General features: G+C 37.0%; 1 protein-coding gene across 2 annotated transcripts in view; it reads left to right on the forward strand.

Annotated features, from left to right (window-relative positions):
• Positions 1 to 10,465: 10,465 nt before the first annotated feature.
• Positions 10,466 to 26,357, forward strand: part of Nt5c (5' nucleotidase C) — a 55,389-nt gene continuing 39,497 nt past the window's right edge. Inside the window, exons 1-3 of one of the 2 annotated variants that reach the window (XM_083127291.1) lie at positions 10,466 to 10,585; positions 14,903 to 15,130; positions 17,692 to 17,706. In XM_083127291.1, coding sequence (XP_082983417.1) covers positions 14,987 to 15,130; positions 17,692 to 17,706 — 159 coding nt within the window. In that variant the 5' untranslated portion in view covers positions 10,466 to 10,585; positions 14,903 to 14,986. The remainder of the gene's footprint in view (positions 10,586 to 14,902; positions 15,131 to 17,691; positions 17,707 to 26,357) is intronic. The other variant, XM_083127292.1, reaches the window with a different exon arrangement.

The raw sequence follows: 26,357 nt of genomic DNA on the forward strand, positions 1-26,357 counted from the left end.
GTTGAGAGTATGAATGTTTTCGATTACTTCTTCATCCTGGTAGGACCTTGGCACATCATAAATGATGACCCGAGGATTTATTTTCTTAATTGGTTCTGATGTGATGCCTCTTGACACCAGTTGATTATGTGTTTTCAGTTTTGTAGCTTCTTCCTCGGTTGCCACATCTAGTATTAGAGTATTCCTATTCGATCTTACATTTCCAATCTGTATCTTTTCTTTAGCTGGATCGATATACTTGGTAACGATTTCTTGTATCTCTTTTGGAGATTTATCTTCAGATCTTAGGAAAAGTGTTGCTCTTTGCGTCTTTTTGTTTTGAGCTGGAATGTTCTTTGGAGTATGAGTACTCTGGACAATATCTGTATACAAGGGCTGGTTATTTATACCACTTGTGCTTTGTTTTGTTAGTGCTTCTCTAGTAGTTCTTATCTCTCCCTGTAAGAACTTTTTGTCCTCTTTTATTTCCTTGTTCACAGCATTCAGGGTTTCAATCTCCACTCTGCTGTCCTCATAAATGGCCTCTAGTTTGGACAAAATAGTTGTAAACAAGGTCTTGCTAGATATTGTCAGCTTTTCTCTTGCAATACATAGTTGGAGTTCATTTATCATAAATCTAAAGGTGTTAAGTTGATAAGCAGAATCATGAGTGATTGGAATCTCTCGCTCTCTCTCTATCTCGTCTCCTAACACACCGGTTCTAAACGTTTGGTTAAGTTCGGTTCCGATTTCCTCATTCACCTCTCCCTGGTTCCTCTTCTTAGATTCAGGCCCATCAAGGCTCATCCTTCTCTTATTGGAATCCTGTTGATTCATCTTGACGATTACACAAAGACAGATTATACAATATCAAACATACATTTAAGACTCTAGAAATATCGATTGAGCACATTTTAGCGACACACTTTAAAACCTCTCGGGAGAACACAAAATTCAGACACTAACCAGATAGTATTGAGTGGGGAATGATGGTGAACAAAGATGTATTTTAGGGGAGGTCCAGGGGGTCCTGACCCCCTTCCCCGGTAGAGTATTCGGATAATACCTAAGAAATTTAGCAGCTATGTTCCATAGGCGGGCGCAGTCCCTCTGATATGGTGAAAAAAGATACGATACATAAAATATAGCCTGAAATATACTGAAACAATGTGTTTTAGTCCAGATTTCTATAATTTTTCTTAGCTGAGTTACCATAATTATCGCAACTGTCTGCATAGGCCAAAAATGTTGTAAGTCTGGAAACAAAACTGGCCGCCATTTTCAAACGAAGTCTAGTTTTAGAAAAATAATGCCTGTTTTAAACTACCCGTGTACAAGGGTTACAACGACAAACAAATGATGTTTTAAAAAATGTTCGAGTAACCAGTGCTGGAGCATTTGGTACGGATTGACCTTGAAATTTTACGCAATGTTCAAAAAACGTAAAATTTTTATTAGGAGTAAACAATTTTGTGTAGAGAAATGGCATGTCTTTGCAATGATTTTCAACATGAAAAGCTTTTTGTTCCATCAAACCTACATGATGAAAATTCGGATTTTCGTAACCTAGTTTTTCCACCACAAAAATTAGGTTACAAGTCCATTATTAGTATTTTTATAGGCATTTGTAAACTTTCTTGAGTGCTGATGTATTTTTCTCCGAAATCCTCATTATTTCATTGAACTTTGGGTAAAATTTCAAAGAGATCTGATGATTGGTTAAGGAGGAAAGAAATAAAATGTAAGGAAGGGTATCTTGTGTGGAGGGTCTCAAGAGTGACAGACAACACTGATTTGATGACATTTCAAAGTGCTGTAAAATGAAAATCGTTTGAGATAGAGTGAAAAAGGTTTAGGGTGTTTCTTTCAACCATAAAGGAAAGGTGTATACCAAATTTCATCTAAATCGGAGTTGGTGGGTGTCAAAATCTTAGTATTTTACGTTGATTTGATGTGGAATGACCCATTGCTAGCTGAGTTAAATACCAATGTGATTTTCGTAACGTCACCCTGGGAACATGGGCTGGGATACCTTTAGCTCACATGCCTAAATCAACAAGGGATCAAGGCATGGCAAACGCTCCTAACAAATTTACCCATAGTCCACGCAATTGAGTGCCTTGCATAACCGGGTATTGTGAGCAAACAAATGCTCCACGCTCAACCTGTTGACGAACGCACTCAACAACACAAGGGGGTGCTTCAAGCTATTTGCTTCTGATTCTTGAGGTGACGTTCGGTCATCAGACTGCCATATTCAATTGCAAATCCGCATGGACAAGTCTTTTCAGCTAATCTTGCATGCACATATGCTACGGCACTAATAATATCCTTGGCTCCATGGCTTAACACTTCCGAGGGAAAGCATGCATTTTGACTGGTAAGTTGCTCAGAAATGTAGCGTGTTACACTTAACGTTTCTTAGCTTCAAAATGTAACGTGTTACAGTCATGGGCGTCCAGAAGGGGGTGCAAGGGGGCCGTGATCCCCCCCTGGAAAACGAAAGTCAACCAAAAATTACATATTTCACACATATAATTTAATTTCAGCCACAACAATGTGTGTTAATTATTGCACGAACATGATAAATTCAAATTTAAGCAATGTTTTTTGAGGGATGAACACTATTATTGGGGAAAATATGCCATGTTGGCCCCCCCTGGAAAAAATACCTTCCTTGCCCCTCCCTGGAAAAAATCCTGCGGACGTCCATGGTTACAGTTAACGTTACTCAGCTTCAAAATGTAAAAAGTCTGTAGAAAAGAGATCGCTTTGGAATTTCATGACTGCCGTATTGGGTGTTCGTTGAATAAAAGATGCGAACACATCTTACCTTGTATATATTCCACTGTAGGAAACAAGGGCGTACAGGAGAGGGATGAAGCCCCCTACTCTCCTCAATACATAAGCGTAAAAACATTGAGAAAATATGTGGACAGTTTGTAGGAATACTCATTCATACCTTGAGAAAAGTACAAACTAAAAAAGTATCAACCAGCGTGTTGAGTGCCATCATCTACGTTGCGTGGTTTTCTAGAGCACGGGTTTCCAACAGGCGGCCCCCGTTGCCTTTTTCTGCGGCCCGCGAAGCCAGTTTGCAAAATACATTAATTTTTTATTTATTAAAATACGTTCTCTTTTTTACTGAAGGAACGGATGCTCTGTGAAGAAAAACAATATCACAGGCAGAATTGATTTTGCAGTCAATAATGATAATCAGAAGAATCTAAAGTGTAATTTTCTCTACACACCATGCATTCCACCCCTTCGCTACGTGGAATGAACCAGGCCCGTAGCTAGAGGGGGGGCAGGGGGGGCAACTGCCCCCCCTGAGAACCTGCTTTGCCCCCCCTGTGAAAAATACAGAACATATTCCTACTGGAATTCTTACTAATCTTTCCAATTATATCCTCTATTAGGCTACTCTAGCAACATAACAAAGACACTTATTGATTTTGTGATTTATTAACGTGTGTGGGATTACGAATAATGTCGTACTAGGATTAGGTGGAGAAAATCCCTTCTAGGTTCGACTTTGGGAAATGATTTCGTAATTTTCAGTACCTAGAACAGTTGTGACATTTTGAGAAGTCTTGTATGAAAGGTACCTAATGTGTTTGGATGTTTTTGTTGGATGTGTTGTTATGAAGTTTGAACTGCTTTATCTTTTGTTTCCGAAGTCTACCTATTGGTAATAGTGATTCATGTGGGAGAGAGAGGGAATGGATGTTCGATTTTTGTTACTTAGCGTTGCCTTTCTGCCACTTCGAGCTAAACGTGACAATGAGTGATGACGTGAAATTGATGAAGAGACACTCACAAACAGTGCTGCAACCACAGCGGGGGACAGGGGCATTATCACCCCCCCCCCCAATTTTAGTCGGAAGTCTAATCTAGGGGGGGGGGGAAACATTGAAGTAAAGAATCATGACTAGCAGAGTCTAAGAATAGCAGTACAAATGGATATTCAAGATGGAATTAGTTTTCAAGTTTTTCTTGCATTTTTCTTCCAGACGGCCAAGAGCAGTTGCAGGGGGCACAGAAGGGCAATTGCCCCCTCGCTTTCAAATTTTATACAAATAAAAATACATTTCGTAAAATTTTCTTGCTCGCTTCGCTCGCGATTACACATTTTCCTATTCTTATAGTCCAAAGCCCTGGGAGCCAAAACGATCTAAATAAAAAAAAAGTTAAAGAGAATGCCATGGCACCCCGTGAAATTATTTGCGCCCTGTTAAATCAATATTGTTTCAGTTTGCATATATTTGGATCTAAGATTTTCCTGCTCGCTTCGATCCCAAGATGATTTTTCTCTGTAATGCATTCTAAATTACCCGAGAGAGAAGTAAAAAAAAAAAAAAAGTAAAGTGCTCCCACACTTTCTTCATCCGGTCGTGAGTGGGGGTGATGTGATTAGCATCACGCCCCTGACCGCCTTTAGCCCCCAGGGTTTCCCTTAGGTATCCATGTCATTCGACGCTGGGTGGGTGCCGGGGCCGTTTCCAACGTTCCATAGAGAGAAGTAAGGCCATATATATACTTCAGATTGTTGCTGCTTAAATGAATGAACAATTCTTTTGAGGAAAAAGAGCGTGCACATTTGAGAGAAAATTTGGCATATGAATTGATCACGTAATGTATTTTCATAATATATATACCCCCACACCCCCTATACACCTTCATGGCGTGGTGCTATGCACAGGGGCGCACTTTACTTTTTTTTTTATATATATATATATATATATATATATATATATATATACAGGTTTAGTCAAAAGTATCGGCACAGGCCAATAATAATGAGATGCGTGGACGGAGGAAAATCACATGTTGCAAGTGGGTATTGGTGCGGAAACTGCATTGAATGGGGGTGTGGCCATCATGGCAGCCATCTTGGATTCTGCCATATTGGATATCACAGACTATTTTCAAATAGAAAGGGATATGTATGACACATCAATTTAGGCTACAATCGTCCCACAAACGACAATCCGAACTCATTTTGGACCTATCGTGGAAGAGATAGTGTGTGCTACGTTTGACTGCAAAAAATTAGATTTGTCTGAAAGAATTGTTCACTGTATTCTTGTGGGTAACTGTACACTGCAAATTACAGAGAGCATGAACAAGAAAACATGACATTGACTTACAGAATGCCTCAAAGCAAGTGCTCACTCTGACAATGACAAATGACAATTTTCCACATAAAAAGATGAATTGAGAAAAAACTGATCATTGTATGGAACTTATTTCAGCGTTTTCTGATAGCTAACAAATAAGTGGTTCGTTGAAAAAAAAAGTTTTTCCCAAATAACAATCACATGTAAGTAACGGGTAGGTCTAAGCCTACTAGTGATGATAAAAAAATGCACTCTTACTTTACTTGGCAACGTATTAATAACAAAAATGGTATGACACGAAGCATACAAATTACTTAAATTACTTCCATGTGTCATCTGCTATCCAACAAGGTACAAATGTTGCTAACATTAACATTTGTGTACAAGAAATAATACTTCATTCATCTTCATGTGAATGGAATCAATGAACAATACAATTAAAGAACATTACACGTCTTGCTCAAAGTTGGCACCTCCGTTACGAATGCAGGCACGCAGGTTTTAACGGACATTTGGTCTCTTAACTCGTGATGTGATGGTGTCCTTGATGTGTTGACCAGCTGTTAAGATCCTCTCCCTGAGCTCTTCTTGCGAGTTTACCGGTCGCTTGTCATGTGGCTCCAAATGTAAAAGTCGCAAGGCGTCAAATCCATCGGGGGATCGAGCTGGGCAGTCATCATGCTTGTAAATCATGTCACGTCTTGTAGCTAGAGGCACATCCTCCAACAACATTGCCATCCCGTTCCTCAAAAAATGTTCATAAGTGATGCCATTTAAGATTTGGGGCAGGAAAAATGGCTCGATCAAATGATTGTTGATTACGCCCATCCATACTTCTGCCTGGGCGTGCGACAGTGGCTGGATGAAAATTACCCAAAGAAATGGATTGGCCGAGATGGCCCGATTTAATTAATTCGATTTTCCCTGCATAACAACACAATGGTGGTGTTGGCTTCTCGTTAGATTCCTTTGTGCGTAAAAATCTTGCATACTGGAAACTAGAGGGAAACATTATGAAGCACGATTTATAAAGGACTTCCTTAATCAGTTCTGCAGAGAAGCCCAAAACTGTTGGTACATATTAATCGTCTATTAACCTTTTCGACCTGTAAACATAAAGTCGATACAGTCGCTATTTATGTTAAACTTTATCTTTGTATTCTTTGGTATTCCGAAGAGTCATTTTTTTGTTTATTGGAGTTTAAAGATATCATCTCTTTCCTGTTACATATCACTTTTGGAGGAGGGGGACAAGTGCCCCTCTGTACCCTACTATATCTGCCAATGCAACACAATATATTAAAAATTTGCCCCCTCTAGGATTGAATTTGCCCCCCCTAGTAAGAATTCCTGGCTACGGGCCTGGAATGAACTCGCCTGCTTCCGCGAAGGCTTCACTCTTTGTGTTCAGAAACAAACTGCAGAGCGGCGCTATAGAGATCTGTTTTATTACGCACGAAGTACGAAGAGATTTCCAGTGTTCCAACTCGGATTGTACTGTGACTGATTGTTAAAGTTTGTGCAAATATCGAAATGAGCAATATCTCCAAAAAACGTAAGATTGAAAATTAAAATAGCTTCTCTCCAACTTGAATTGCGTGATTTACAAGGCGATGTGTTCCTTCAAACTAGGCAAGAAAAGGGGCCAGAGTTTTTCAAATACCTTTCAAAAGAACGGTTTCCAAACCTTCTTAGTTTTGGGCAAAGAATGACATCGATGTTCGGCAGCACATACACGTGTGAAAGCGTTTTTTCTTCAATGAAGTTCATCAAGAACCGCTACAGAAGCAGACTGGCAGATTCTTCACTGCTTCACCTTCTGAGACTTTCAAATACAGAAATTCAAATACAACTTTAATAAAAGAAGTAGATCCGGCTCAATTTTCACATTGAACACTTACTATGAAGGATTCTTATTTGTATGGTGTATCTTTAATTTCTTTCAATTCATCAATAAGTATTGAGTTTTTGTGACATAAATTGTAATTATACAATTTTGATTTGTAATTCCATTGTTTTATTGCCTCACTTTAGAAATTTAGGTCATGCGAAAGTACTACATTTTCAGTTCATTACTTACAATTTTTGTAATTTTTAATCCCCCCTCCCAAAAAATGCGGCCCGCCTGTTAACTGCTGGATATAATTTTGGCCCTCGGACCTTTTGAAGTTGGAAACCACTGTTCTAGAGCATGGAACAGACGCACACGTACACTCTTACTGTGCACTTAATGATTCAATGGATGTGGCAATACAGATCCGCCCACAGGCACAACCAAAGGGGAAACGAGAGGAGAAAACAAATGACTGTCCAATTTAGTCAGCGAGTTTGCCAGGGGCCTTTCTCTGCTCGAAAGAGCAGTAGCTGTGTGTTTATAATAGTCGTGATCAATGGGAGTTCTCACTTTTTTCTAACGATAGATAGGCCAGCAGCAGTTAAGGAAACAAAAACCTGATTTCGATTTTCGAAAATATATATTGCTGCAAAGTGAAACGGAGATGAACTCTTTAATATATTTATATAAGACAGAAACTTTTGCTTCACAGCCATGAAGGACAAAAAGTGAAAGAACAAATCAGCGGGTGGCATTGAGGCTCTTATGCTGTTTTTTTATTATCTTCTCTCAATATTAACAATGGGTAATTGCATATTATTAATATTTTAAGTACTGTTATTATAATTATTATTTGAGTGTGAGGAATGGTCATTATATGAACCTTACATGAGAGAAGGAACATCTCATTCCCCTGGAAGTCCACACTAGAGCCAGAATTTCTCGGTACAAACAGTTTGTACTACTATGCCTAAATAGATAAGCAAAAAAGACACACTGAAACTAAAACTAAGGAAAGTAAATAATATGCATGACATTAACTTTTAATATGATCACAAAGCCTAAAATTCAAAATCTCACATCCATAATTTAATACGTTCATAACGATAACCTTATTTTTTTAATGTGGTAGAGGATTGTATATTTTTTTGCATTATCAGAAACAATATTTTATATTTATACGTTATTTATTGGTTTTCAAAAGAGAAATAAATATGTTGAGAATTCTCACTTCTAAAATCTTCTAAAATAATATTAGAATTGTGACGTAGGGAACTACTCCAATCTATAGTATTCTGCAGACGTGAGATTAATGCAAGTACCGTTACAATTACTCATATCACTTCGTTAAAGCGTTATTAAGGCAAGTACGAAAAAGGTAAAGCGTTCAGTGGCGCAACCACAGGAGGGCAGGGCATTGCCCCCCCCCCAAATTTGGACGGAAATGAGTTCTAGTGGGGCAAAAATTGACGGGTAAAGGTACCTGCAGGGGCAAATTACCGTCCCTAATTTTATCAATTTCAGACCCGTAGCTAGAGAGCGGCGGGAGTCGGCTCTGGGCGCCGAACGATCTAAATTTAAAAAGTTGTACAAGAGAGAATGCCATGACGCCCCTTGAAATTATTTGCGCCCTATTAAATCAATATTGATTTCAGTAAAAAAAAATAGGATCTAAAAAATTTCTTGCTCTCTTCGCTCGCAATGTATTCCTGTTTTCTGTAATGCATTGTAAACTACCAGAGAGAGAGAGAAGTAACACTTCTCTTTATTGAATTGGTCTTAAATACACATGAGCAATTCTTTTGAGGTAAAGAAGCGGGCACATTTTAGAGACGATTTATATAAATTTAGCTTTTGGTTTATTATGAGGATTGTCCGGGAACTTTTCTAACGCTGGAAGCGGCCCCGGCGCCCACCCAGCGTCGAATAACATGGGTACCTGGGGGAAACCCTGTGGGGTAAAGGCGGTCAAGGGCGTGGTGCTAAGCACAGGGGAGCACTTTACCTTTTTTGTTGTATGTATATGTATCATACGTATTTTCTTATTTCACGTCGCTCCATGTTGCATATGTGTGAAACATATATCGTGCATGAAAGTTATACATGTTAATGTAAAAACAACAATTATATTTGGATTTCATTTCTCAAGCATTTTCTGTCTTTCAAAAATAATTTGTGTGCTTGATTTCCATTATTAATGTGAAATCGGAGGTGTTGAAATATTAATTCAAATCGTTTGTTCGAAAACAAATGCTTTAGCACCTACTTCTACCCCTTTTTTTGCGTAATTTACGAGGATAATAACATATTTGATACTACTACTAATAATAATAATGTTATAATAATATTATTATTATTGATACGTTTATCAAGGTACTTGCCCCCCCGACAAATATTCGTGGTTGCGCCTCTGAAAGCGTTACCGAAAAAGTAACAGGTGACTCCCAACTCGGGATTTATCTTTATCGATGCAATAGAAAGCCACATTGTTCTATGTTGATAATAGTTTCAAATATACTCGGCCTTGAAATTATGTCAAATTCCTTGGGATGTATTATGTAACATCATGCGTAAATAGAACACTACAGAGCACAGAGCTTACGCACGGGATGTGCTCTGCTATTGTTACATATCTTGGTGACATCTAGCGGCAGTTCTAGAAATCAGCTGCTGCTATGTGCTGTAGCGGTGCGTTCGCAAGGTTGCGATTGGGTCAAATATTATATCAATGTTCAAATGTAGAAGTTCCAAAGTCCATTGCTTCGTGTTTTCAATTACAGAAGAGATGTTTGTCGCAATCCCTTCTGTCAGAACAATACGAGAAAGCATTACGTTTATGCAAATGTGAGTATTTTCTGACGTTGTTAAATACTTCGCGTAACATGTTACAGATTCTGCTTCTTTTATATCCTGTTTTTGTAAATGAATTATTGTATGCAAATATTTTGTTTCAAATAAAATCTATTAAGCACTAATGTTCATGAAACTTAAATGTTATGTACTATCTGTAAGTGGTTCCATCTTTCATTAAAAAATTGAACCAAATATGTCCTTAACATAGTTGTTACAAGTATTAAATTTCATATCCTGCAATTTGACAGCTGTAGAGAGCTAAATGCATTATTTGATGGTAAGAATTATTTATTTACAGTGTGGAATAAATATAGTAAATAGTGTTTGCAGTAAATATAAATAAAAAAGGCTGATTTCATAATACATCTCTCCACCTTCGATTTACACATTTTGCATTTTAACTGGAAGCTAAAGGTGTATCAGGTTTATCATGGGCTCAAGTTACATACTTTTAAAGAATGTAAAATTTTGCATCTTTAAATGTTATCATTGACCCTGTGTGTGTCTTGTCACTTGAAGCTAATTGTATAAATATGTGTATCATAATAAATTTTGGGGCTATCAAGCTAACATTAAGATCTTGTTTAGAAGATTCTGTTTCTAATATTTCATATGTCTTCCAGCAAAGAAACTCCCACCTGATGTCAGTGTCAAAGGAGTGTTCGCCTGCAACGAGCTGGATCTTCAGGAGGTTGAAGTTTATGGATTTGACTATGATTACACTCTGGCATCTTATAAATCTTCCCTGGATTATCTCTTGTATAATCTTGGAAGAGATAATCTTGTCAATAAATTTAAGGTAGGAGTACTTCAGTTTGTATGATTACTAAATTGAAAATTACGGTTGTCATTTCTACTGTCATGTTTTTAAGTGAATAATTCACATTTTTCATATTAATCCAGTACCACACTTCATAGTTTATGCTGTCACGTCTTTTTTTTTAACACAAATGGCAAGACTCTCATTACAAAATGTGATATCTATATCTGCAGGGTCTAATATATGATTACTATCTTCCAAAGAGTGAAAATATAGATAGCTCTTCCATATTTCACATAAAAATTCATGATAAAGCCATTATTGTTAATGTATTATTATTTAAGAATCATTAATATTTTGTTAATTCTTATTGTGTGTTTGAGTATTTAATATACAGGCTGTTTCTGTGACCTCAAATCAAACTGGCAGGGTAGATGGAGACTTACCCAAGTACCAATATGAGATCAGGAACTTAGGTCCGGAAGTGCATCAATAAAAAGTTACAAGCCAAAACTAGTTGGGGCTGCCTATGGCAGTTCCTAGCAAGAATCCTTGCTGCCCATGGCCGTAGACAGGAAATGTTTTCGGGGGGGGGGGTTCATCCATAATTGTTCCCATGGGCGTCGCGAGAAATTTGAATAATAGTAATAATAACAATAATTATACAATAATAATTAAAATTTCATAATAATAAAACAATTTATTCCATAATGATAATAGGCCTAATAATAATAACAATTATTATTATTTTTATTATTGTTGTTGTTGTAACCGCCCCTGTTGTTGTTATATCCTTGATGGGGCTTACTCAATCTAGCAGACGAGTGAATATGCAGCACAAGTTGTTGTTTTTTTTACGTTTCATACAGTGTGTACTGAAATCCACAATTATTATAGTTTGTTATTAAATTTTAGATACCTTCAAGAAAAAGCTTTAAAAGTCTGATGAAAATTTTAGTCACAATGTTTTTGTTGTTTTACCTTAAAACTTAATTTTTGGAATTTTGAAAAGTGTGGAACCAGTTATTATTTTTAAAAAACTTAGCCTGGTGCATGGATTGTCTCAATCGCGAATGTAATGCGCTACAAAAGTGGAGATTCTAGGTTTGAACTCCTATCAAGGGGATTTTCAACTTTATCGAACAGGGAATTACAAATTTGGAAAGGGAACTTTGGGACAATCATAAGTGAATTTTCAGTCTATATTCCTTGTGAAGCAGGAACAAGACTGGAAAGAGGACAGCAGAAGTGAAAATGGAGGGGTCGCAGGCGAGTTTCGATTCCGGGAATAAATCCTGTTTCACTCAAGTTTCAGAATTCCAAATGTATGAAAATTCTAGCTTGATCGTTTCAACCTTGTCTCCTTGTATTTTGTGATGCTTTGGAAAAAAATTTGGAAAATGAGTTACAGATTTTGGTCTCTGAACTTCCATTAATACAACATGTCAGAAGGTTGGGGGGGGGGTTTCAACCCTAGAAACCCCCCCTCTAAATACGGCCATGTTGCTGCCTGTTATATTGTTTGAACAACTCCAGGGATGTTAGAGTTGATGCGATGCTGTCATGCCTGCATCAACATCGTAGGGGCCATTTTGAATACCTACTGTAACGACTTCATCATAGAATGCTAGGATACACTGTAATAATGTTCGTAATACATCTTTTAGTTGTCATATTCCGCAGTCATAAGCAGCCACAACTAGTTTTGGATTATTACTTTTAATGGGGTGTTTCTGGACCAGGGTTCCTTATTTCATATTGGTGCTTGGGTCAGTCTCCTTCCACCCTGTCAGCCAGTTTGTTTCAAGGTCATGGAAGCACCCTGAATAGTACCTGATCTATACACCAAGGCTTCAACTGCATATTATCCACTAGTTAGACTTTTAATCATTTTTCTTATAATTAAGTGTGCAAACACTTTATTTAAATACATTTAATGATCAAATTGTGATGCAAAATAACCTAATATAGTTATTTTTATTGGTTTATTATTATTTTTATTTCCTTAGAAGTGAAAAACTAAATATGCTGACCAAGGCAGTAATTTATTTGATTAAAAACATAAACTAAACGTAACGTTTCAACCTTCTAGCAAGGTCTTCTTCTGTATCAAGTACAAAAGTAACAAGATACAAAAACGGGGCATTATTTATACACAAACATTACTCCCTCCAGACTATTTAGAAAGTTGTTTGGAACTTTCTAGCAGGTGACTTTCACTTTCCAAATTTACTTTCACCTAAAGGGCTAAACACAATTACTTCCATATAGAATGTGGTTGGACTTTTAATCTCACGCTCTTTTCCCTTCATTTTTCTTCCTTCTCCTCTCCTCTTTCTCTCTTGTCCTTTCCACTCTTTATAACATCTTCTTCCATTCTTTGTTTAACTTCAATCCCCCATTCCAGTTCATTGTGTCTTCTTCACCTTTCTTCTCTATTTCCTTGGCTTCCTTCCATTTTCTCACTAGCATTCTCTTCTCCCTTCCTATCTGCTTAGCCTCATCCCACTCTATGTCATGTCCTGTTTCTCTCGTGTGTTTGAATATTGCATTTCTTTCTCTCTTAAGTCGTACATCATCCCTATGTTGTTTCAACCTGTCTTTCAGCCTCTTTTTCGTTTCTCCTATGTACACACTCTGACATTCTTTACATTTCACTTCGTAGATAATCCCTTCCTCTTCCTCTTCTCTGTTTTCCTTTTTCTTGTTTGCATTCCTCGCTATTCCTAAGATGCTTCTCCCTCCCTTCCTGTAAGTTTTAATTCCCGCTTTCTTAAGCACTTTGCATACCTTTTCTGTGGTCTTCCCCATACTCCTTATTCCAAACCTTCTCTCTTTTTCTTTCTCTTCCTCTTTTTCTTTCTCTTCCTCTTCCAATTCTTCCCTGCCCGTTTTCTTCCTTCTTCTGTTTATGTCCAGTCTATCCTGCTTCTCATAGCCATTCTTTTCCAGCTGTTTCCATAGGCTATTTATTTTGCCTTCTTTTTCACATTCTTTCATGCATATTTTCTTGATTCTGTCCTCCATATTCTTTATAAAATTTATTTTTGTCACCTCACTTACATCACTTCTTTTATGGCAGAATACCCCTGCTGCACACTTCTTCTGATGCCAAGCGGTTTCAATTTCTTGTCCTCTCTTCCTTTTCATCAATATATCTAGAAAGCTTAACTTGTCTTCTTCTTCTATTTCAAGTTCCAATAATATCCCTCTTTCTTCATCCTGTATTTCTTTGGCAAATATATCAAGCTGAAGACCTTGCTAGAAGGTTGAAACGTTACGTTTAGTTTATGTTTTTAATAAAATAAATTACTGCCTTGGTCAGCATATTTAGTTTTTCATAATCATGGAAACAAGGCTTAATGGTGTTATTCCTTAGAAGTGTAGAGTGACTGGCCATGTGACGTTGTGTGTAGTGTGTGCAAGTTTATCTTGGTGTAAGGTTGAAAAAGTCCTGGGAAACTAGGACGAAACATTTCAAGAAAAAGTAATATAGCACTAAAAATTACTGTGTTATATTATGTTACGGGAATTGGAAAAGTGCTTTTTGTATTTGAAACTGAACCCCCCCCCCCCCAACAAGACATGATTATTAATTTGTCCCCTTCCTACAGCAATTTCTTCTGCCTCCACTGGATAATCTAAATATTTGAAGACATATTATGTACCAACCAGAAGCACAAATATAATGCATGTAACTCTTCATATATTATTTTATTCCAATTAATGATCATCAGGTGTATGTAATTGTTTGCAAGAAAATTTTCAGCACAAAGTAACTTACGGTTACTTTTCAAAATGAGCAACTGTAACTCTTTCTGAAGCAAGTAACTGTAAGTAGTTACTTTTAAAAAGGTAACTTTCCGAACACTGGCCAATTGTAATAGTCTGTGCATAGCAACCATTGTGATCTTTGTATTGTTGTACAACTTAATGTCTATCTTTAATTGTTAGTATGTAAAGCCACCTTGTTATAAGTTCAAATATATTTATTTATTTATGAAGTTCTACTCTTGATATGTGTATTTCTGTTTGTCATGAAGATTAAGACATAGCTAACAGTTATGCGACCCTTTAAGAAGATTATCAAACTTTTGCTGAAATCTATTAAAGATTGAATATTTTTCACCAAAAGTGAACTTGCCAAAGAATTTCAGCATAGTTATTTTCTATAGATTTGTAAAATTTATTCCAAACTACAATGGTTTTTATTAATCATATTTGGTCACATGGAAATTTTATCTTGACTTGTTTTCAACTAAAGTGAAATAAATCTTTAAATTCTTTGCATTTCAAGCATTTTTGACTGTATTTTTGAAAATTGGAAATGTGATTCTAACATGTTATGGATTACAGTACCCAGAAGGAATTTCCAAATTGGAGTATATTCCAAGTTTTGCAGTTCGAGGGTTGCATTATGACATTGAGAAGGGCCTTCTTATGAAGATAGATACGTTTCTCCAGATACAATTTGGCAGCGTTTATCGAGGCCTGACACCCGTTTCCGACAAAGAAGTTATGAAGCTTTACAAGCATAGGATACTTCCTCTGGCATACGTAGAATCTGAAATGAGAAACGGACAAGTAAGTATTTTGGTTTCATGCACTTGTATTTGCAATATTCATGGTGAATGCGTTCATCCTGAAATTGATTTAGGTAAAATCTTTTGGATGGGTTTTGAATTCATATTTTGTTTCTGCCAATAGTTTATTTTGAAAATGTCTTGCGTTTTATTGTTTCTTCAGAAGTAATTGCTGTTAAATGCTCTCAAATTATCTATGTAGTCACATTCAGAGTAGCACTATGACGTGAACTATGGACTGGTTGAAGGACACACAATTAAAAACATAAAGCTTTACAAATCAAACTACAATTGTTGTTTGTAGTTTACAGAACAGTTGAGAAACAGAAATGATGTCGACAATAAAGATGAATACTTAAGCAGTAGTAAAGCTAATATTTATAACACCTTTACTGGCTAAGAAATGGAAAATATTCTATGTTATAAGTGACAACTTGAAAATATAATTATTCCTATTGAGTTGTATAATAGTTTGGTTGTGATTATTTGTGTAACTGTTATTGCATATCATTCTTTCTGTAACTATTGAAAAGAACATGTGAATTTTTGTCGGAACCAGTGCTCAAAGTGAGGGGTCATATGGGGTGGATGGTATCCCCCCCCCCAGCTAGGAAAATTTTTGCAAAGCATCCCTCCAGTTGTCTCACTGTTGCCATGTTAAAGTATATGAGCATCTCCATCCCCCAGCTAACCCCAAAGCTCGACCAAACATTTCGTCAGCTAACATTTTCCACTTCAAGCGCTGGTCAGAACATTGAGCAAGCAAGAAAAGGTGTAGAACTTCTGCTTTTATAGCAAAGATTAGAGTAAATTAGCTAACATGTACCATGTGATTAAGTTACACACACACAAAGGCAAGATTCTACTAGTCTGTTATCAATATTCTGTATTGATCATTCTCAGCAAATATTAATTTTAGTGAAATTGTAAGTATGCTCATTGCATTTGTATTTTGCATTACATATCTGCAATTTTTTATTAATTACGACGATGAGTTTGACAGGGTTCCCACAGACCTGGAAAAACCTGGAAATTTGAAAGAAGTAAAATTCTCAGTGAAAATCACCTAATTGATCAATGAGTCACATTGAAGACATCTGAAGTGCTAGAATATGCTTTCTTCATGCAAGCTGCATTGAAAACATAGGCTTGTAACATATGTTTATTTTCCATTACAGATTAATTGATATTATGTCCATTTGTAAATTTCTGTTTCTCAAAAGTGTGAAAATATTTCTTCTACATGTATGTGGTATGTTTGGAATGTTATTTTGTGCACTGCAATACAGTTGGAAAAGGTACTAAGACAAATATCTGTAACCGTAGTCCTTGATTATATGTGCACAAGTATTCTTCATTTAGTTTGATTTCAGAAAGTGAACTGATATGAAGTATTTCCTAGTACTGATAAACTACTGATATAAAATTTACTGATTCCGATAACTTGAGCCAATCCAAAATTGAAAATGATTCGTGCAGAACATTCATTCACCTCCTCAATTAATTATGTAACCAAGTTATTCAATATGATGTACTTTAATTGTGAACTGGCTTATTTAGACATTTACTTCACAAAACCATGACATACAAATTGTATTTTTTTATTCATAAAAGTACAGTAATAAATAAATCAGGGAAGATACATTCCAAGTTTAGATGGGATACGTGATTTGAGTGATGATAGGATGAAAATGATGAATGGAATTCACAAAGACCATCCATGTCAGGCTGAGACTCAAACCCAGGATCCAGAGGTCTCAGGTTCGATTTCTGGACTCTGTGTGAGTGTTCCTTAAGCAGTTTCATCATATCACTCATCCTCAACGTGGCAATTAGCCAAAAATGGCAAAAAATTGACACTAAATAACAAAAATGAAATTAAAATTAAACTCAGGATCTTTGGTTGCAAGACCGAAAGTCAGCCACAGAGATGGTGAGTATGCTTATTGGCTTAAGTGTTGAAAATTTTATTAATTAAAATATTTGAATGTATGCACATTTTTAGAAACTTTTGTTATCTGATGTCTAAAATCTGGCAGGGTGATCAAATACTTTCCAGTTGCTTTGCTATTTTCCATGGAGACAAATTAAACAGATCTCAGTGCTACTGGAAATAAATTCCTTTCAAGTATATACAGGGTGCCCCATAAGTCTGGACCCATTAGAAAGACATGTAGAATTACAGAGTCAGTTCAAAGTGTCTGCCATTGTATAGCATACTCAGTTAAGACTAAATCTGCAGCACTTTATGGATGACGATCTAGAAATTTGCTAACATGCCTGCACAGTGCATTCTTTAAGATGAAGAATACTCTGAATTTTGACCTTGCGCACAACGCCTTTCAGGTAGCCCCACAAATAAAAATCTAGTGCAGTGAGATCTGGGCTCCTTGCAGGCCACTTCATTCATCCTTGCTTCATGGATCATACATTTCTGTCAAGAGGCTTTATTCCTGACTGTACAAATGACCTTGTTGTAGATTTTTGTTATATGTAGTAATGCACATCCTTTTATTGCACATGAATACAATGTTTGATGCGAAGTTCTGTTTCTAATGGAAGAGGTTTAATGGCAAGGTGAGAATCTTCTTGTTTGTGTGTAATCTGAGTGTTGTGTTTGTGTGTGTACTTTGCAGATAATTTAAGTGAAGTTTGCACTCTCACATAAGATTAAGTAAGAGTTAGAGCAGGATTATTTTCATAACATCCCTTGCTGTTTTGATATTGGCAGCTACAGATGAAGTCTCATAAGTTGCTTCCTGAGATCAAAGCAACCATGCCTTGCCTTTTTGTTCACTCAATGCACTGTTGTAGTAGATTAGGCAGCCCTAAAATATCCCTTAGAACACCAGGACGTCTGGTGACCCTACTTACATATTATTGTTCAGTGAAGGTCATTCAACATTTAACCCTTTCTGGATGGCCAATGGGCATAGTCCATCGTACACTATAAAATTCTATTGTGAATGAATGTTGGACTATAATCGCACTGCCTCTCTTGTGTACATGTGTTGTAACCATTTCTTTCAAATTTCAACCGCTAGATGTCATGTTTTCTTGTTCCTGAATTTTACTTGTACTTGTGTTGAATTAATATCAACATTGTGGAAATTTCTTACTATGATTCCTTTTCGGATTATGCAGTTAGTGATGATTTCGATCCTAATAGGAAGTTTTTATGTTGTTTTCATGTCTGTAACATTTATGCAATGTTATAATTTTTTTACTCTAAAAAAAATGTTACAGAATTTTTTTTAATATAAAATGTAACATATTATACAGGGTGTATCATAAGTGATGGTCATAAATGAAACAAGAGATACATCGCGTCAAACACAGACGAAAGTTCCTCTTCCACTTTTCCAAGAGATGCTCAGTGTCGGAGCTAGACACTACCGAAAGTGTGGGAAAGTACAGTTCACACCTCTGTAGCACGAGTACTATGGCAGTTAGAACTGACAGTAAATGAAAGCAAAATGCTCATTGGCTGATGAATGTCATGGGAAAACAGTGTTTAGCTGTGGTTGGTAGTTTGTAAAAGATGGAAAGATTATGATGTGTGAAGGGAGTCGACGAGGGCCTATGAAAAACCTCCATCCCACTTTTGTAACTTAAGAAACACCTGTACAAAAAAAGAGAATACATAAGATGAAAGAATCAATACCAATACCTACAGTGGTAAAATGAATTGTGTTTTCCGATGGTCACTGGAGTTGAACCCTCAACCTACTGAATGTAAGCCGAACACTTTACCACTTGGGCACTGTGAGACAGTGATGTTGTTGTGTGAATGCAGGATGTAGGCACGATACCTATGTACATACGTACGTATTGTTAATTTAAGCTAGAGATGGTATCGAGCCTGAGACCAGTCTCGGTCTCGAATTCGAGACGAGAGCAAGACCACCACCCTCGAGACGTGTTCCAGACGAGACTGAGATGGCCACTGAGTACACGAGATGAGACCGAGATCACCCTTTTGAACTCGAGACGAGACAGAGACCAAGGAAATCTCGTCTCGTCTCGATACCATCCCTAATCAAAACGTACATGACATTATTGGAAATCACTGTACTTCATACTGTAGGTGCCTTTGAATCACGTAAAAAGGTTCGACATATTCTTCTAGTATTATGTAATACGTAATTTGCGTAGTTCCTATCCTTACCATCAGGTTGCAGCGTGACTTGCGTCAAGGCTAGAAGGCACACTGAGACGTAGTTGAGTAAGTGTGTCTATTCGAGATGGAATATGTACAATTGTCTGTCAGTGAAGTGCATGTACTTCGCAGTTCAAATGGAACGTGTGTACACTAACGAGGAATATACGGACATGCATTTCTTCTACGGGAAAGCAGACTGAATGCAGTGGAGGCTGCATGCCTGTACCAGGAAGCTTTTCCTTCCTGATGGCACCCTAATTGCCACGTGTTCATAAGATTACCCTAACGCCTCCGAGAACACAGGAGTTTTGAATATGGAGAAAGGAGCGGTAAGCCAACACGTATCACAGTGGAAGAAGAGGAAAGTATTTTACAACACGTTGAAGAAGCACCAGTAACGTCAACTAGGAGGTGCGAGGTGTTTCTCACAGCAGGGTGTGGTGCATTTTACACTGCCAGTTGCTCTACCCATACCATCTCCAACGCATACATGGTCTCCAAGCAATGGATTGTGAGGCCAGGGTTATTTTTTGTGAGTGGATGTGCAAAAACTTGCATTCCACCCACACTTTTTAGGTGACATTTTGTTCACAGAAGAAGCTGGATTCACTCGTGACGGAATTGTGAACTTTCATAATACTCATGTGTGGTGTGACAAAAATACATAATACTCACGTGTGGTGTGACGAAAATCCCCATGAAATGTTTGAGTCACGACATCAGCAACATTTCACCTTGAATATGTGGATGGGTGTAGTAGGTGATTTCATATTTGGACCTCGCATCCTGCCACCCAAACTCAAACACTATGGTTGACACTAGATAGGTCGTGCAGGGCCTGTATTGTGGGCACCACGGTCACCTGATTTAAATCCATTGGATTTTTGTATTTGGGGTCACATGAAGAGCATGGTGTACAGTTCTCCTGTTGATAATGTTGCCGAGTTAGAGGAACGTGTGATTGATGAATGTGCACAAATACAAAATACACTGGGGATATTGGAAAGAGTGCAGAATTTACTACACCGACGGTTGCACTGTTGTCATTTTGAGCACTTGCTGTAACTTCTTGTACAGTGTTCTACCTGTGAAGTAAAGTGTATCATACGTGTTCAGGGTATTTCTTTAAATACCTTCCTTAAATACCTCAAATAAACTGATTCCCATGGGAAGTCACATTCAACCACAATGTTTTCTATGACATTCGTCAGCCAATTGAGCATTTTGCTTGCATTTACTGTCGGTGTTGCTATGCTCATTGCCCCTCCGGCAACGCAACCATGCTAAAATTATCCCGGTTTCATCTATCGTGTTTCCGTAATTGGTTGGGTATCTGGATATCATGTAATTGACGTCCACCTGCTTCCTCAGATACCCCTTTCACGTATTCTTTCTACGGGAACCCTATTTCCTAAGGGGAGTCCCTTCCGCATAGGTCCCACAGATCTCCCATGGTGCGTTTCTGGTAGAGCGCATAAGATTCCTTTATGATTTCTTTGGAACCGCCTTTCTAACTGCCATAGTACTCGTGCTACAGAGGTGTGAACTGTAGTTTCCCACACTTTCGGTGGTGTCTAGCTCTGACACTGAGCATCTCTCGGAAAAGTGGAAGAGGAACTTTCGTCTTTGTTTGTATCTCTGGTTTCATTTATGACCATCACTTATGATACACCCTGTATATCTGTGGAAAGAGAAAGTGTTGTATATTTTAGAAAAGAATGTTAAATAATAGCACACTTAACAACATATTTTCTATGATTTTTTTAAAACATCAGGAAACCCCCATCTCGTGGGGAAAAAATATATTCTAAATCCCATCCGGAAAGGATTACTGATTTCTCACAAGATTCTCAAGGAACATAGTGGTTATTTTTAATTTTTACTTTCACTGAAAAGAATGCAAAAGGCCAAGACAAATATTCTGCTTTGTTGGTCCCAAATGATGCATTTATTCTTTCCCACTTTTCAATTTCATCTAAAACACCAGCCAAGACCATAATGCTCACCAAAACTTGCTTTTTTCTTCACAGAAGGACAGGCAGTCAGTGTCTGCATTTGTTTGTGCCAGTGCTTTTGATCTTGGCTACATCTCCAGTTTATTACTTTGACCTTTCTGTAAACCCAAGAATTTTCAGTTTTTAAAGTTTCTATCTAATGTTCTCCTTCCTTCCTCTTTTTATTATGCACATAACAGTAATCCAATTTTACACTCTAAGCATAATACGGTGAGTCGTAAAGTATCGAAAAGAAACATAATATATCTTGGAAAGTATTTATTATGTGCTGCCAGTTCACACCATTGTATTATGAGGAGAAACACTTTTTTTCATTGTCCTCTTTTATGTACCAGTTAGTAATCTTGGTAAAAGTTCTTTGTTTACTTACATTCTCAACAATGCAGGAGGAAGTTGTAAGCCTGCTGTGGATAGTGGACTTGGTTGTCACAGTTTTATTTTTCCTGGGAAGAAAGGTTCTGATGCACTTCATAAGTATTTACCATTCAATGTTTTCTGTGCAGACACGTACCTTAAAAACAATCCAAATTTTCAAACCCACATGGGGCTTCTTTAGGGATTGAGAAAGGAGTAACTGCTTCATAGGGTAAAACAGGTAATTAGTTAAAAATAGATTTCTGACACATGAAGTTATGTCCAGTCAGTTCCTCCTTCACTCTGAAGTATGTGGCCTGAAATTACTGCTTTGTAGTGTTCATTATGCTGCGACATGTGGGATGAAGTTCAACATTTTTTTTATGTTAGGTTTTATAGTGCCCCAAGCTATTGATGGAAATTTTATGATATGAGCTACTGAAAAATACTGGAGTATATTTACACATAATGATACATTTGTACATATTTAAGTTAGCCCACACAAAAAAAAAAAATTGCCTCCTCTGCCACTTGTGCACATTGAGTATTGGGCTCGCTATGTTACCTGGTTCAAGCCCTGGCATGGACATTACTTTGTGAGAGCCCTAATCAATTTAATCTGGTCATCATCATCAGAATTTACCTAAATATGATGAAGAGCTCCATAGGTTAAAAATACAATGTGAACAAATGTTAGTTTTTATTATCATATGCAAGAGAAGGCATCCATATGATATACTGTAGTATCCTGCCAAACAATAATAATAAAAAAAAAAAACACTTGTTTATGGATGTTTGCAGTGTCTTTTTAGAGTACAGTATTGGAACCTTCAACGTGGAAAAGTGTTTGATTGTGGGATCACAGACTGAGCAACATGGAATCGGATTAAATATAGTCACCATTGCGCTGCCACCAAAGGTGCCCACACTAAAATTTATTGAAATGTTTAAAACAAGACAGATGTTGCACACTTTGATTTTGTGGTGGTGTGAACCATAAAGTGTACAATAAATGCTTTCCAAAATATTACCTTCCCAGCCTCAGTAAGATGACACATTCCAATGCTTTAACTGGAAGAAATATTAAATGTCTTGCATCTTTACCACTTTTCTAGTTGTTGAAACTTTGATCTAGCTGTACTGCGGTCTTATATGCTAGCTTTAATTTCACAATTGGAAAAGTGATAATTAGTGTTGGGCGATATATCGTGATATTGAAAAAATATTGTCCAGGCGATATCAACTAGATGATACATCATCACAATATTTTGGCAATAAATATCGTGTTGGAGATATATATCGTGTAGGTGATATATCATCATGATATTTGGCGATGTTGGCGATATATTGTTACAATATTTGGTGATATATATCATGTTGACGATATATCATCATGATATTTTAGCGATAAGAAGATATATCGCCGATATCACGATACGGAAAAAATATCATATATTGTCTGTGACGATATTTTCTTGACCATATATTGTGATATCAAATTTCCAATATCGTCCATCCCTAGTGATAATGCCAAAAAGACTTTTTTTTTCACTATTTGACATTTACTAGCCTTTTAGGGGATTTCAGTTCTTTTATGTTTACGAGCCTATTTTTAATCCCATGTGGTTACTCTAACTTTGTAACATTTGTTATGTAGCGGATGTTCACACAGAAATCATAGTAGTTTGAGTGTTGCTTCAGTAGATAGAAGATGCACCCTAGAGTAGTTTTCAAGTGTTTAGCGTGAGTTGTGTGCTTCTTGTATCTGTAGGTGATGTAGTAGTGCTTGCACCCAGGTTCCAGTTGTGTAATTCTGTTACAATCAAGACACACATATTTTCTACATGAATTGAGTTCCGTGCATGTTTATAAGCACATACAGAATGGATTTTGTGATATTATCCATTGTCTGGTGATTTAAACTATACTTATTCTAACACTAAGTTTAGTCTTCAGGCGAAATTTCTCTTGCCAGTGGTGAAAATTGAACCTATGAGAGACATGTGATTTTTGGTAAAAATCTGTTGCTCTAACCAACTATTCCAAAGTGCCCCCCCAGAATTCTGTACTAATTTTTGCTCCAATCACCTGAAGATGAGAGAAGAGGTGCTCTTGAAACAAGTATAGTTCAAAGCACTAGACAAGGGATAATGTCCCATTAACATTGCATGCTAATGCTGAACCATTGTCACTAATGTTCAGAGAATTAACTGTTTTTTGTGCAGAACATTTTTTCTACCCCCCACCCCCATATGTTTACATCATCAGATTAGGTGAGTCAGGCTCAGTTCTCTTAACATTATAATTATGCTCCTATGTGCTACTGTGTTATTATTTATGCATTGTAAGTACTTTAGGATTATTAGATTTGATTGCTTTAGTATTTGCACACTTCAGGCAGTGCCGACTTACGAATGCAGTGAATGCACAACCTAATTTTCACGACACAGTTGATGGCAATGTGTCTTTAAAATATATAAATGAGAATTCTTTTTCTAGTTAATGGCTGTTGTAAGCATTAAACACACATTTTGATTTAACGTTTTGGGAGAACATGCTCTCTTTATCAGACATTTATTTGTAGTAAATATATCAAAAACTAAAAGAAACACTTGTACAAATAATCTTTTCAATAATTTTACATTTCCCTAACTGTAACATTGATCAAACTTAAATGTCGGATGAAGGGAGTGTGTGTTCTCCTGAAATATTACATCAAAAAATATGTTTAAATGGTTGTAACAACCATAAACTGGAAGAGGAATAATTCTACAATGCAAGCAATATATACATACAAGATGATAATAATCCATGGTGCAACAGCCCATCGAGGGCCAGGGCCTACCTACCAACTGCAGGCCTCACTCCCACCTGATTTTATTCACTCACTCACCCAAGGTGGTAGATCATCCAACCAGTTACGGGGTGATGTGTGGTCAGCACGATGAACCCCCAGTCGTCGTTGTAGGTCTTCATGACCAGGTTACGCCCCTCGTTCATAGCTCCCCAATTTCCTCACGATGGTGGGTGGCCACCAATCCCATACGCAGGCCGAAATCTCAGGAGAAAAGTTGTTACGCTTCCCCCAGGAGACTCGAACCTGCATGACTTTTTAGACCGCACGGCCATGGTGTGGGACAGTACATGCAAGAAGAAATGTAAAATTTAGTTGATCCAATTTTCAAAAACTTAATTTACAATCATTACACAATCGGAACCATGTCTGTGCTTGCTAGCTGAATGTTGGATTTTAATACCGACATTCAGCATTTAGTAATTCTAAACATATGTTCATGGTTTTGTTCAGTAGTATTATTGCATGTGAAAGAAGACAAGACTTCTGTTTATGTATTACAATAGATGTAGAGTATTTTTTTTCATTTGGTTAATTATGACATCTTCTACTTTCCAAGGTTGATAAGATATAAAGAGTAAATTATGAGCTAATGGAGTTGACAAGAGGAAAGGCACAAAGTAACCTTTGTACCTTACTTGAGTTTTAAAGTCATGAAATGCGTGTATTACAGGCAATATATGAAGTTGTAATATTGGTAATTCTCGGTGTGCTATTGATTGGTAAATTTGTCTCTTTTTATTTTAACACTCACAAGAATAATTGTTGTAATACCATATGTCATAAGACATGTTATAACTGGAAATTCAGGGTGGCACATGTTGTATCTACGAACTTCGAATGACAACGGAAAGACGGTGAGCGCTTGTTTACTTTCAGATGCGAGGTGTCCGTTCATTGGAAGATACGGCGATGACAAAGCAAAATAATAAAAATATTGCATTGTAAATATTTTAGAGAAGAAGTAAAGAATAAGTCAGAATTTTTGCATATTTGTGTGAAATTTGTCAAGTGACACACCATGAAACACGCAAGAGATTTGCAAAGTTTTAGCGAATCGAAATGAGAGCCCAGTTCTACCTCCCTTGCCCAACCATCTCGCTGTATTTCCTGTTGAGTGCAATGATGTCAGGCAGCTCAGCTCATTGCAGAATGTTGTGAATCCAAGGTCAGTCGACCACCCGCTCTTGAAAGAGATTTTTTTTCTATTATGTGTACAACCCCAGCAGGGTTTCTGTGATGTCATAAAGATGAAACTTCTCAGAGTGTCTGCTATTTGTAGCACTGTAAAGCATTCAACACTCTTGTTTTAAAGAGGAAAAATATATTGAAGAGCATTGCAACACAACTTACATACAATACATAAATGTAATGATCGATAGAAAAAATGTAAGTAAGCAAGAGCATAAATTTACCCACGGTGAGTGCTGAGAGCAACTCTTGATCCATTGTATTTCCTTCCTAGTGTTTCTTCTTTTAATTTTTTGGATCCTGTGGTTCAAATCAACAGAACCTTTTTCCTAGCACATCTTACCTTCACACTAGGGATAGCCAAAAATATCAGAATTCTGGAAAATTTAAAATTTTGATTCGGAAATTTTACTATTTGGAGTTTGGAGGCAATCCAAATTTCGAACAGAGAGGTTTAACAATTTTTCCATGTTTCAGGTAGAATTTATTAACAAAGTTTCGTCTTCCTCATATTACGATCATATACACCGTAGAAAAAAAATTCCGGATTTTGCCATCCCTACTTCACACGTCATGTACGAACACTGTTATCATCATTATGAATGTAGGAATGGCAGCTTTATTCAGTCTCCTCTTTGGTGTAATTCCTAGT

The sequence above is a fragment of the Lepisma saccharinum genome, chromosome 8 (assembly GCF_977018435.1).
Source record: "Lepisma saccharinum chromosome 8, izLepSacc3.1, whole genome shotgun sequence".
NCBI classification, from domain to species: domain Eukaryota; kingdom Metazoa; phylum Arthropoda; class Insecta; order Zygentoma; family Lepismatidae; genus Lepisma; species Lepisma saccharinum.